This window comes from Carlito syrichta, unplaced genomic scaffold, assembly GCF_000164805.1.
Source record: "Carlito syrichta isolate Samal-C Ts95f unplaced genomic scaffold, Tarsius_syrichta-2.0.1 Scaffold311900, whole genome shotgun sequence".
NCBI lineage: Eukaryota > Metazoa > Chordata > Mammalia > Primates > Tarsiidae > Carlito > Carlito syrichta.
Window position 1 is genome coordinate 4,797 of NW_007255996.1, and position 13,709 is coordinate 18,505.

A 13,709-nucleotide genomic window follows, 5' to 3' on the forward strand; every position below is an offset into this window, starting at 1 on the left:
TCCTCCGCCTTGTGGGGACACCTCAGGGAACCCTGGCATGGGCCAACATCACAAGGACACAGCCCTGCCCTGGTGGACATCTCTGCATAATCCTTCACGCCTGCGTCTTCCTGCCATCTACGCGTTTTGGGGGAAGACTGGGTTCTCCCCTGTCTGGTCCCTGTGGTGGACAGGCCTCCACCCCTAAGATTCTGGGCCTGTCTGGCAAACCTCCTCTCTGCACGGCCATGGGGGATGGGGGATTGCTGAGCCTGCCATTCATGCCACGTGTTCTCTTCCCGCTGCCTCGCCCAGGCTGAGCCCCAGGAGCCCCTCACATGCGGCCCGCCCTGGGTGTCCTCCCTCATCCCAGGTGCCTCTGCCCCTCCCGTGTCCCGGGCAGCTGAGGTCAGGCTTTGGGATCTGCAGGGCTCACTGTAGGACACATGGCCACCACAGGCCTTTCTGCTCCACTTCCCTGGCCTTCCCTGCATACCTCAGGTGGCCTGGGGGTGGGGGGGAGCAGTGTGTGGGGCCAGGAGGGGGCTGCAGTCGTGGGGGGTGGGCACATGGGGGTGGGGTGCCGGCCTTGGAGTCCGGGGTGGGACTGGGTCTCCGTGGTGAACAGTGACTGTCCCGGGCTGGGACAGGGTCACCCCATCTGCAGGGAGCCCCTGCACAGGGCATGGCCTGTATCCCCCCACATGGCCTCCAGCTCCACATGTCCTTCAGGGAGTCCTGCAGGGACCTACACCCAGGCTCACCCTGGTCACTTGCACCTATGTCGGTGTGTGCGGACCAGCAGGTACCTGTGTGTGTCCCGGGGGCAGGGCAGGCGTGTTTGTGTGTGTCCACATGTGGACAGTTAGTGTGTGTCCATGTGCCCCGAGTGTTCGCATGGTGAGGCTGTGGTGCCTGTGGGTGCCATGGGTGTCCGCATGCCTGCCCACCTCAGTGCGTGGAGGTCTGGGCCTGTGCACTGTGTGGGTGAGGCCAAGTCCCCTGGCTGGGTGAATGCTGCCACCTGGTGGCCAGGTGGGCACCGTCCATGCCATGGATCTTAGTTGCTGGGTGGTCTGGGGCCACACAGGAGGAGGGGGCTGAGGATGGGGCGGAGCAGGGTGCGTTTAGGCTCATCCCAGACGGGCTCATGGCTTGGTGCAGCCATCCTCAGCGTCAGCGCCCGAGGCTGGTGGACGTCCATGCATGCCCACCCGCAGCATCTGTCTAGGGTGGATCACTCACAGTCCTGGGTGACGGGGATACTGAGGGCTGGGCCCAGCTGAAACAGGCTGAGCTGAGCAGGAGGGGACGCCCAGGCTGTGGTTCCAGTGGGGTCTCCAGGGCTCCCCCTGGTCCACCCTCTTCCTCATACACTGCCCGGACAGACCGCTCTGACCCAAGCCTTGACTGCAATCCCTGTGCAGGCCCAAGGTCCTTTCCTCCCCCTTCCTGGTCCTGCCCTCCAGCCCCTCTACCTAAGGCCTTCACTGGGGACCAAAGCCCCCTAGATGTACTCCATGCCCCGAGCAATCTGTTTGGAGCCCCCTAGAGGGCCACATGTGCTCATTCCCCAGGGCTGAATGGGTAGAAAGACTCAAACACAAAGGCTATGGCCCTTTCTAGACCCCTCTCTCCCGGGCCTTGGTTTCCCTCCTGTACGTGGGGGGTATACCTTGCCTGGTCTCATGATTCTTGTTAAAAACCCACTGTTTCATCCCATCCCTGAACTGAAATTCATGCTCTTTCTCTCTCTCCTTCTCTCCCTCTCCCCTTCCCGTTCCCCCATTCTTTTTTTGAGTTGAGGTCTCGCTCTGTTGCCCAGGCTGGAGGGCAGTGACACGATAATGGCTCACTGCAGCCTCTACCTCCTGTGCTCAGGCAATCCTCCCATCTCAGCTTCCCGAGTAGTTGGGACTACAGGTGCGCACCACCAGGCCCGGCTAATGTTTTGATTTTTTTTGCAGAGATGAGGTCTTGCTATGCTGCCCAGGCTGGTCTCAAATTCCTGGACCCAAGTGATCCTCCTATCTCGGCCTCCCAAAATGCTGGGATTACAGGTGTGAGCCACCCTGCCCAGCTGAAATGTATGCTTTCATAAATGTCCCAGGGGCACCCTGCTCCTGCTGGAATTTGCTGGCAAGATCCTGCCCAGCTCTCCTTGGTGTGGCCCCTGGCTCCCTCCTTCAGCTGGCATCATGGTGCTGACATCTACCGCACCCGGCCCACCACGGCCCCGGGGAAGTGGTAGCCGGCGCAGACCCGTGCGATCCAAGTTCTGGGCCCAACAGGAGGACAGACGCCGCACAATCTGGAGGTTTTCTGTGAAAATAGTGGGCTATATTTGAAGGCAAGTTGGCCTGACGTTCACAGCATGACCTCGGGGTCCCCAGGTCTGCGTACATCGTTGCACAGTAACTTCCAGAAGGGAGAGGCTGCCCGATTTTACTGTTTTCACACATCAGAATACACACTTTGCTCATACACAACGCTCAAGCCAAGACTAAAAACAGAGCCAACTGGCCAGCAACTCTGGATAGTCCCAGGGAGAGGGGAGCACCTACCCCCACTCCCGAACACATGTGTCTGTGACAGCACATGGGTACCGGTCTCGGGTCATGCCAGCACATGGGACACCGCTGGGACGGGGGGGGGGAGCGGTCCTGAGTGTCCCATGCGGCTGCTCAGACCTGGGGCCCGGGGTCCAGTGGGTGTGGGGAGACTCACCCCCGGGGGTCCCTATGCCCTTGATGTGGTCATCTGGGGCTCCCCTCAGCCCTGTCTCCCCCACCCAATTCCCTATTTAAAAAAAACTCAAAGACACCTGTGTTCACATTACAACATGAAAATAGCACCAGATACTTCAGTCTAATTGCTGATACGTAGACCCAGAGCTCCATCCGGGAGGGAGGCCCTGGAAAACAAGGCTGTGGAGGCTGGGGAGAGGGCGGGGGTGGTCATGGGGATGGGAGTCCATGGGGATCGGCGGAGGGGCTTTCACCATGTTCCGTGGGGAGCCCGGCACCCTGGCCGAGGTGTGTGGGGGCCGGGCGGAAGCAGAGGCTGGCCTGACTCTAGGGTCAGAGGAGGACTCTGCTGTACTCTTGGGACCAGGTGGCTCAGACATGACTCTTCTGCATGGGGAGCCTGCCCCCCCCGGTGGCTTCTAAGGTCACTTTGGAATTCCAGCAACAGCAGCAGCAGGACTAAGAGGGACACCACCATCTCACTGGCTGCCTCAACTTACTTCCCTGCTAGATGGGGGAGGGGGAGGGTTGTGCAAATCTTCAAATGTTGGGTTCGCCAGTATCTGGTACCTTCCCAGCAGGGCTGGCGGGAGGCGAGGGGCGGGGGTGCGGCGGCCGGGCTGCTCCTCTTCAAGTGCTCAGTACCAAGAAAACGGCTGCGTGGCCTCCAAGGGGCTGCAGTTGCCCGTCCCTCACCCCAGCCTTCCAGGCCCTGCTGAAAGCATCACAGTCTCAGCTCTAAGGATACATCAGGTGGCCACAGGGCGAACCATCTCAGAGGGTGGGTGCAGGCCAGGGTGGGCAGCCCCACCCGCCCCGCACCTGCTCCTATAAATTACTCGGAGGTGTCTTTCTTGAGGGGGATCTTGAAGCCGGTCAGTCTCTGCCCAAAGAGCTGGCTGAGGAGGTCGCTCTGGGCCTCAGCAGTCCGGTGGCCTCGGAGGTCCATGGGCTCAGCACCGTGGACAGTTCTGCCCCTCTTGGGGAGCCTGAGTGGGGGTCTGACCGGGGGACAGGCCTTGCCTGGGCCCTCCTGCGGGTGGGTATGGTTGGGCTCCCCTTTCTGCCGCTCTGAGGGCTGCGGCCCCAGCCTGCTGTTCTGGCTGATGGGTCTGGGCTTGGTGGGGGGCACGCGACTGGGAGCTGCCTGCTTTCGTGGGGTGCGGGGGGGCTTGTTGGGGGCCCAGGAGGTACTCCCTGAGCTCCCCACACCTCCAGTCCTGGCTGGCCCCCCCTGGCCCTTCCTCCCCTTCTCCCTGGGGTCACCCGCCTCCCTGAGCCCCTTGGTGCAGCTCTTGGTGTGGGCCCGAGCGGGAGGCTTGTCAGGTGCGGGGCTCCGGTCGGAGAAGCCAGGCTTGGCTGGGGTGCTGGCCGTCTCGCCTTGAAGCTGCCTGCTGGCCGGCTGAGGCCGGCCACCACCCCTGGTCTCTGTGCCAGGGCGAGGGCCCCCACTGCCCTGGAAGCTGGGGCCTGGCTTGGCTTTGGGGGCCAAGGGCTTTGTCTTGTTCCCAGAGCCTCGGGCTGGCTCTCTGGGCACCAGACTCCCCGGGGCCTTCCCTGGGTGTCCTGGGAACTTGGACACTTTGCTGAGGGGGGCTTTGGCTGGCCTCTCCTTGGAGGAGTCCTGGCAACCCCTCGGCGTGGTGGAACTGCCCTTGTAGGAGGGGCGTCCCGTGGTCCCCTGGGGCACCGTGTGACCAGCAGATGCCTGCTTCTCCCCCTGGAGCAGGGAGGGATCTTCCTGGGAATGGTCAGCGGCACACTCACCCCGGGTGCCTGGGGCCCTGCGTTTCTCAGGGAGCAGGAGCGAAACCCTCTGTCCCTCCACGACTCGGCCTCTGGCACCCGGCCGGGACAGCAGGAGGGTCTGCTGGAGAGGAGGCTGGGGGCTGCCCGGGGAGGCCTCATCCTCTGGCCTCTCCAGGGCTCTGTCCGGCTTGCAGCCACCTCTGCTGTCAGCCAAGACAGCTGGAATGGGAGACAGTGATGCGGGTGGTCGCTCCTGGAGGTCAGATGGTGGCTCGCACCCCCTGGCTGGATGGGCCCCCAGGTCTGCGGGTGCCTCCTGGGTCTCGGGCCATCCCCTGTCAGTAGGGGAGGCCACCTCGGGGCCGGGCTGGAGCAGGGCTGAGAGGGGCACCTTGCTCGGGGTGGGGCTGCTGCTCAGGGCCACTGGCCCATCGGTGCCAGGCCCGGCCACCTTGCGCCGCTTGCTGGGCAGTGCGCCCTCGGGGGCCGGCGCCCTTGGCCCGGGGCCCTGCGGCCTCCTCCCTCCACGCAGCGCCAAGGGTGGCTGGCCGCGCCGCAGATGCTTGTCCATGTGCCGGTCGAACTGCTCCTTCTTGGCAAAGGTGTAGTTGCAGGCGCTGCAGGCGAACGAGCGCCGGATGATGCGCATGACGGTGGCGCAGAGCTCACAGGTGAACAGCGGGGTGTGCGGCGGCTCTGGCCGTGCCTGCAGCCCGTGCACTGCGCCCAGGTGTGCCCGCAGCTCGCAGGGCTGTTCGTAGACGCGCGGGCAGCGCGGACACAGGTAGACGCGTTGTGGGCTGTGCACCGCCAGGTGACGCTGCAGCTTAAAGGGCTTGGGGAAATGCTTGCCGCAGTGGTGACAGTCGCGGGCTGGGTCCCTGCAGGGTGTGGGCACTGTGGCGGCCCGGGGCAGTGGCAGAGGCACTGGGCAGGGGGATGCCTCAGGGGGGCCTGGGGCGGGGTCAGGGTCCTCGCTGGCTGGCGCCTCCCCAGGGCTGGCCTCAACGCCGCGGGGGGCGGGCCCGCCCTCGGGCAGCCTGGGCTCCAGGAGGCGGCTGAGCAAGTGGGAGACGTCGCCACCCTCCAGGCCCTCCAGGGCCCGGCGTGCTGGCCCCCGGCGGGCGAAGCGCACAGCGTGCTCCCGCAGGTGCTGGTTGTACATCCAGACGTCGGCCACCTCCTGCAGGCACATGCCGCAGGCCCACGGCCCCACCCGTCCCCGCGCATGGCGCCCCTGCAGGTGCCCCCGCAGCAGCTGGCGTGAGCCGAACCTGCGCTCCACGCACATGTAGCAGGTGGGCGGCGGTGCGGCCGAGTGCGTCAGCCCATGCAAATCCCGCTCACCCAGGCCGTGGAAGCGCTGGAAGCACACCCGGCATTTGTAGGGGGCCCGCCTGCCCTTGGTTGGTTGTGACCCTCCCTGGGCTTGCCCTGCCCCGGTGGCTTCCTCTGTCCTTGGGCTCCGCGGCTCCTGTGAGCCCACCATGGCTTCCAAGTCCAAGAAGCTCGTACTGGGTACACCGACAGCACCTTCCAAGGGCCCCAGGAAACACAGCTCTTGCATCTCAAGCTTGGTGCCCAGTGCCTCCAACTCGGCGGCTGGCAGAGGCAGCAGGCTGGAGTCCCTGGGCAACCCTCCGTCCAGGTGCTCTCTCTCCAGGCTGGGGGGCTCGGGGCTCACATCTCCCAGGGAAGAGGCCGTGTCTTCCCCGGGGCCCTGCAGCTCCAGGCCACGCCAGGCCGCCGGGACCACGTGTAGCTCAGGAATGGCATCTGTCTGGTCCTCGGGGCCACAGGAGGGTGCCTTCTCTGCACATGGCTGCCAGCCGGGATTTGGAGCCCACAGGTCGAGGTCAGGCACCCAAGGCTCCATGCCAGGCATGTCTCTGCTGAGGAAGCTGCCCAGGAGGAGGGCCTGGGGCAGGCCCGTGGGCTCCTCGTCCTCCCATGGGTCCTCCTGGCAGAGGCACAGGGAGCCGGAGTCGCTGAGGTCGCCAGGCAGGTGTGTGGCGCAAGGCATGGAGCTGGCCCCATCCTCGCTGGGCCTGGGCAACCGTGGGCGCTCGGGCCTCTCGCAGCGCTTCCCGTAGACACGTGGGTTCTTCTTCCGAGTCAAGCGGCCGCCCAGAGGGAAGAGCTGGGAGAAGGAGACCTCGTCGTCAAACAGGCTCAGGGGGTCCCCGGGGCCCAGGCTGGGGGCTTCGGGAGTGAGGTCGCCGGGCCTCTGGTCACCACGCTGGGCATCTGGGGCATCCAGGAGGCCTTGGGGGTGGCTACTGCTGGTGCAACCTGCTGCAGAGCTGGAACTCTCTGGAAAACCTGGGGGGCCCAAGGGGGGCCCGTCCCCCTCCCGGTCATCCTCGCTAGACCCACCCTTTACGGCTGGGCTGTGCTCTGGGGGCTCGCTCCTGGCTGCCGGGGATGGTTCTTCACTGATTCCCAACACCCCGGTTTTGCTCGGTCCCCAGAGCACCCTCGCCGAGGCCCCCTTTTGGTCCCCAGGAGATGTGCCTGCTGTTCTCCCTGGACATGTCATCTGACCTTCGGGCAGTGGCCGGGCTGGAGTCTCCTCTGCACACAGTGCCTCCAGGTCTGTCCCTGTGACGACCCCTGTCCCTCTGGGCCCCGCTGTGGCCGGGCGAGGTGGCTGTCCCCTGGCTGCCTCAGGCCCTCCATCTGGCCCGAAGTCGCAGCAAGGTAGGGCTGGGTGATTGGCAGTTGTGGTGGCTGTCTGGGAGCTGAGCCCATCTGAGCTCATGTTGAGAGGGGCCCGGGTTGGGCACTCCCCTCGGAGCCGTCTCCCTCTCCGCTTTCCCCCGCTCTCCTCTGGTCTCCCCTCCGAGCAGCTGGGGGGCTCTGTGGGGTCTTGGCACCGCCTCTGGCCTTTCCTTTTCTCAGCCCGTGTGGGATGAGGCTTGTCTTTCCGCTGGCCTGGTCCTCTGGGCTTGGAGGCTGGAGTCTTCACATTTTCCCCAGTTGAGACAGGAGCCTTCACAACCGCCTCTGTTGAGGTCAAGGTCTTCACAACCTCCTCGGTTGAGGCCAGGGTCTTCACATCCTCCCCTGTTGAGGCCAGAGCCTTCACACCCTCCACATCCTCAGTCAGGGCTAGGAAGTGAGGCTGCTGGCCAGGTGGGGAGCCTAGTGTCCCAGGTGTCCCTGGCGAGCCCTGAGTGGCAGGCAGTCCAGTGATGTGGTTGGGGCCCCTTGGTGAGTAACTGGGCCTCTCCCTGCGGCTCTTCTTCCCAGGGGGCCGGCATGTCTGAGCTGTAGGCCCCAGAGGCTGCTGGCCAGGTCTGGCTGCGGGGCCTGTTGGGGAGGCGGCCGCCCCAGGTGGCCGATGCTTCCTGGCCTTGTGCCGGCTCAGACCCGGCCTGGAGCGGAAGGAGGCTGCACAGACCTCGCAGGTCACAGGCGGCGCGTGTGGGGACAGGCCCTTCCAGTGGCCATTCTCTGTGGCTGTGGGCTTCTTTTTAGGGGCACCAGGCCTCTGCCTGAGGTCCTGGGGTGTCTGCTGGGAGACCTTTCTGTGAATCTGGGGCAAGGCGGGCCGGGAATCACTGGCTGCACTGCTTGGGGGCATGGTTCCATCCCAGCAGAGCCCCTGGGAAGGGCAGGCTGCCTGGGGTACCCTCGTGAGGCCAGAGCACCCTGCCTCAGATGGCCCCGGGACCTGCCGTCCCCCACTGCTGGTCCCTGCTGCACCTGCCGGGCTGGCGTGGGAGTCTGGCCCCACAGCTCCCAGTGTAGGAGGGTCCGTGGGCTCAGCCGTGACACTCTGGTCTCCCCTGCAGGTGGTACTGCCTGGGGAGCAGGAGGAGGGGTCCCTGGACGTCCCATCGAGGCTGGTGGGAAGAGGGTTCCCCCTGCCATGCGTGTCTGGTGCCCGGAGCTCTCTGACCGCCTCAGCCTCGACTTGGGTGGGGATGCTGGACAGGCCAGCAGCTTCAGTGGTCCCTCCGGGGGAGATGGTGCCTGTGGGGGTTGGGGGAGTGGCATCCCTCAGCTGTTCTTTTCTGGAATCCTCTAGAGCTCTGAACGTGCCATCTTGGGGGCCGTCCCCCCCACAGGTGGAGGTAGGGACATGGATGGAGCCAGGCTGCTGTGGGGGAGGGTCTTCCAGGAGACTGCTGGCCCCCAGAAGGGGATAGCGTGCCAGCGTCTCCTTGGGGCCACAGGGGCTTGTTGTCAGAGTCACGAGGGAGCGTCCAGCCCTGGCATCCTGGACACCATTGGCCCCGTCCCAAGGTGCCCAGGTGGGAGAACAGACTGGCAGGGGGCTGGGAGGGTCCCTGCAGGATGGAGGTGCCGGGAGCAGCCCCCTCAGTTCACTCTGGAAGGTACTGGAAGGCGAGGGGGGCGGGTCCTTCTGGGACAGGTGCTGGAGGCTGCATGGAACGGGGTTGGCCAGGCCCCCGATGGAGAGGGCTGGGCTCTCCCTCGCAGACACCTTCTCTGGAGTCCAGTCTGCAGGTCTGTTCTGCATGTGGGCTTCTGTCCAGGCCAGTGAGGGGTGTCCTCTATCTGGGGAGGTGGGGCTCGGGGTGGGCCGTGCCTCACTCTGAAGGCCCGAGATGGCCCTGCTTCCCCCAGGTACCCACTCCAGTGGGGCCACACCCCTGGCAGGACCTGCAATGGCCAAGGCCACGTTCTCTGGTTGTCCTGGGATCCCCCGGTTTTTTGCATGAAGCTGGTTGGCTCTGCCTGGGCCCTGGGGCTCCTCGGCTTGGCCAGGTGAACTTCTATGACTCTCTTTCTCAGGCCCCAGTGGATGTCCAGCCCCTGTAGGGACAGCTGTCTCCTGCACACGCCCCGGAGAACCCAGGGTGGGGCGACAGGCCCCGTTCCCACCTTTCACCATGTTCCCTTCTAGATGCGAGGGGTCCCCTCGCTGAGGGCTCTGAGGATCAGCTGCCAGTGCCCCCTGCAAGCCCTGGATGGTGTCTTCATGCTCAACTGCTCTGGTCCCTGGGAACCGGAGTTGGCTTCGGGGACTTGAGGCTGGATCTCGGAGCTTCCCACCAGGGTCTGCGTTGGGCATGCAGGCAGGACTTGGCGCAGGGGCACCCCGGACCTCCCTGCTTTGGGGGACAGTCTGCGAGGTCCCTGATGGCACAAACTCACTACCCTTGAGGCCAGGTGTCCCCACCGTGGTGTGGAGCAACCCGCCTGCCCCTGCAGCGTGTCCCTGGGCAACCTCACCGTGGTGGGCACCAGGGGGCCAGATGGCATCCAGAGGCAGAAGCCCACCTCCCTGGAGCACCACGTCAGGGGCCGGGTGGGCAATGTGGTCACCAATTACTTCTAGCATGGGGGTCTCTAGGCTCGGTCCAAGCACCCCGTGAGGCTCTGGGGTGAGTCTTCCTCTCTGATCACGGGGAGATGGCAGGGCAGCCCCCCTCCTGTGTGGCCCGGCAGCCCCCTTGTTCTCAGGAAAGGAAAGTTCACCGCATGGGCTGCCCCTTGCGAAGTCACTGGTGCCCCGCAGGGGCTGCAGCTGCTCACAGGAGTCCAGTGAGCCAGCATCTGGGAAGATCCCACGGTCCCTTGCCTGGGGCGGTTCCATCCTGGAGACTCTGCCACTGAGGCTGGCCCCTGTGGGGCCAAAAGAAGGCCCAGAAACTGGGTCTTCGTGGGCGCTAGGGGGAAGGGCTGCCTTCCCCCGGTGGAATAAGGCTGGTGAGGGCCACACCCCCTGGGGCCTCCCTTCCATGGTAGCCACGGCTGTGTCCACACCTTTCCCAAGTGAACTGGACTCTTCCACCACTGTGAGGTCTACCGCTGGGAGTGTGGCCTTGTGGGGTGAGGTGGCCTGGCGGGTGGGCAGAGAAGAGACTGACTCTGTTCCTGGGCGCGAGTCTACCCTGATCGCAAGCTCATCTTCTGCAAGCTCTCCTGGGGCCCCAGGAGTGCTTTTGCTCCCCTGCAGCTGACTTTCTAACTCAGTCACCAGCTTCTGGATCTCCAGCTCGTCCTCTGACAAGTGACCCATGAAGGGTGCACTGCACTCGCCTCCACCTCCAGACAAGGGGGTATGCCGGGGTGCCGTCCCTTCACAGGGACACTTCCTGCTGAGCTCCTTTTCCCCTGGGAGGTCAGGAAAGAGACTGGGCCGCGCCAGGGACACGTCCTCAAGCAGTAGAAATGCGGGGTTCGGTGGTTCCAACTGGGTTTTCCTCTGGGGAGAGTCCGTGCATGGGAACGGCACGTGGGCATTCCTGCTTGCAGGCAGGCTGGCGTCGAGGGCCGGGTCGAATCCGTCCACGGACAGCCCTGAAAAGAGGGACATGGACTCCAGGGTTAATGGTGACCCAGCTTTGCCTGGGTCTGTTTCGACCATGTAAGGTGGGTTCTGAGGTGGTTTTGGCTCAAGAGAGCTGGTGCCCGTATCAGCCCGGCACAGGGAAGAGCAGCTGTTTGGTGGTGCATCCTGGTCAGAGGGCTTGCGGCACAGGCCTTCTGGGAAGTCGCCGGCTGGGTCTCTGGGTCCAAGGAACAAAGTGCCAGGGTCGTTGATGCAGGGCTGGGGTCCCTTTTTGGAGACTGGAGCCCCCACGGGGTCCCCATGAACATGAACAGGGTTGTAACCAAGATGAGGGTTCTCTGAAAACAGGCCGCCGGGCTTGGGGCAGACAGTGTTTAGGGCATTGGCCGCGGGCCCTGGAAGCTGGCAGGCAGGGATGTCCTCTCTGTTGGGGGAGAAGGGGGGCTTCATGCCCCCAGGGGCACCCAGCAGACGGCCTGCACTTGGCATTGGGGGGCTCCCATGGGGTACTACGTTGGGGAGGCTTCCCTTGGTGCCACCAGTGTCCTCTCTGCTGGGCTGTGGTGGCTCTGGGGTCAGGGGGCTGGGGCTTCCTTCCACCCAGGGGGCTGTGGAGGGACTGGATGCCTCTGCAAGCTCTGCTGTGCCTGGGGGTGACTCTCTGACAGTTTCAGGCTGCTTGGTCTCTCGGAGGACGTCCTGTGATGGGTGGGCTTCCTCTGGGGTTTCAGTGTTGGCAGGAACCTGCAGGGGCGGCTCAGGGGTCACCAAGGGGGGGTCAACACACTCCGGGCCTCCTTCCATGGGGGCTACCCCAGCCTCCAGGCTGTCTAGTGGTCCTTGGGCCTCAAGGCTCCCACAGGGGCCTGGGCTTGGCCGGCGTGGCTCCACGGAGTCAGGGGTGCCATTCTCCGGGGTCTCCCGCCTCACGACTTTCATGGGTTTCTGGGATTCTCCATCCTCCCGGGGGGCTGGGGGCAAGTCCACGTCCTTCTTCTTCTCGCCCCGGGTCCGCCGCTGGCAGCCATGGCGGGACCGGCCTCTGAAGCTGGGGACCCGCAGGCGTGGACGCTCCTCCTCCTCGGACTCGGAGGCCAAGTCGCACTGGCCGGGCTGGGGCTTCTTGGATGCAGAGGCCTTGGTGCCCTGGGCCTGCTGCACCTGGCGCCGGTGCAGCTGGTTCTTCTGCTGTACGATCTTGCAGATGAGCTCTTTGCTCCAGGTGCCGCCCCGGGCTCTCCTCCTGGGGAGCAGGTGCAGGCACTGGGTTCCCTGAGGCTCCTCGAGCAGCAAGGGGTCCCCAGGGACTGGGTCACCAGGTTCTGCGCGGTTCTGGGGCTCCTGGGTCCGGAGATCACGGGGCCGGGGCGAGGGCCGCTCTGCATGGCTGCCTTTCCTCCTGGGCCTCAGGCGGGTGACTCTGCTACCCTCGCTGGTCCCCTCGATGGCCTCGGCCATGGCCGGCTCTTTCCGGAACAGCTTAAACTGCTTGCCCCTCCCCTGTTGCCTGGCCAGACCGGGCGTATCTTCCTCTGTGGGTGTCAGGCCCAGGGCGCGAGCCTTGGACCTGCCACGGGCCGAGTGGCCCCTGTCCCCAGGGCAGGTCGCACGGGGCTCTGGCAGGGTAACTGTGACCAGGGACTGGGCTCTGTCCTCTGGAGCCACTGCCTTGTTTTTGGGGGGCTGCCCAGGGCCGGGGCCTCTGGGCCCGGAAGGCTCCTCGTCAGCAAAGACGTCGATGAAGCTGCTGTCGATTTCAGGGCTGTCTGACTGGTACTCCAGGCCATTGAGTGCCTCGGTAATGAGGCTGTCCAGCTTGGCCTCATCCTCCATGTCCAGGTCTGTGGTGGGAAGTGGGAAGGGGGCGGTGGATAGGCCAGGCAAGAAACCTGCCCTCAGGGAGTCGTCCTTGTCATCTGCCTGGGTGTCCCCGGCCAGTGGGAAGGGGCCGGGCTTCGCAGGGTGGATCATGCCTGACTGTGTATCAGTGGGAACTCTGGGAGTGCCCTGGGCTTGCTGGGGGCCATCCTTGGCCCTGGCCAGGGGCAGGCCGCAGAACTGCCGGTGCGCCAGGAAGGCAGCCAGGCTGCTGTAGTTGCGGTCACACTGCCGACAGGTAAGTAGCACATCCAGCTGGTCCAGGCTGGCGCTGCTCAGGGAGAAGTGGTGAGCAGCATATGGGGGTGGGGCACGGGGGAAGCCCTCCTCCAGGCCCCGGAAGGTGGTGTCAGTCCCCAGCCCGTCTGTGGGGAAGGAGAAGGCCTTGGCCAGCTCAGGCTGGTAGTGGGTAGGCCGGGCGTGCGGGGCCTCGGGGGACGGGAAGGGGCTGCTGGCGTCCTGGGGGTGAGCAGGTGCGTGGAAGAAGGCGGGAGGCCCCAGCGGGCCGGGGAGCTGGCTGTCCTCCGAGCTGGGGTTGGCTGGGCTGCTGGACAGCGGGGACAGGGACGAGCAGGTGCTGCCGGCCGTGTTGGTGGCGGGGGAGGGCAGCGGAGACTCGCTGGGGGAGGCGCCCACCACCCGGGACGGGGGCAGGCCGGGCGTCCCTCGGGGCGAGGCCTGAGGCTGGGCCACTCCAAAGAACAGGGGCTGAGCTGCAGAGTCCTTCAGCCCATTGTAGGGGAACAGACCTGGGGAGCTGCCTGGTTGGCCTGGGCTGCCCCTCACGATGGCCAGCTTCTCCCTGGGCCCGTGCGTCTTGTTGACAGCGCCCAGGCCGCCCTGGCCAGCCCCCTGCCACTCGGAAACCCCCGCAGGGAAGGGCAGTGGGCTCAACATTTCCAGTGAGTGGGGGTTTGGCCCTGCAGTTGGGAGCACCTGGGGCCACGGCAGTGGGGAGCTCTGGGCCAGGCAGAGCCGCTGGCCTGGGCTGGGCTGGCCATCGAACAACAAGCTTCTGGTGGTGGCTGGGGGGCCCAGGGGAGGTGTGGGAAAAGGGGTCACCGTGGGGTCCCACAGCTGGGGCAGGC

General features: G+C 65.2%; 1 protein-coding gene across 1 annotated transcript in view; it reads right to left on the minus strand.

Moving 5' to 3' along the window:
* Nucleotides 1-3,561: 3,561 nt before the first annotated feature.
* ZNF469 (zinc finger protein 469) overlaps nt 3,562-13,709 on the minus strand; it is an 11,403-nt gene continuing 1,255 nt past the window's right edge. Inside the window, exons 1-3 of the mRNA XM_021718179.1 lie at nt 11,905-13,709; nt 5,454-11,847; nt 3,562-5,372 (exon numbers count right to left, since the gene is read on the minus strand). The exon at nt 11,905-13,709 is cut by the window's right edge and continues 1,255 nt beyond it. Of these exons, the coding sequence (XP_021573854.1) occupies nt 3,562-5,372; nt 5,454-11,847; nt 11,905-13,709 (10,010 nt within the window). The remainder of the gene's footprint in view (nt 5,373-5,453; nt 11,848-11,904) is intronic.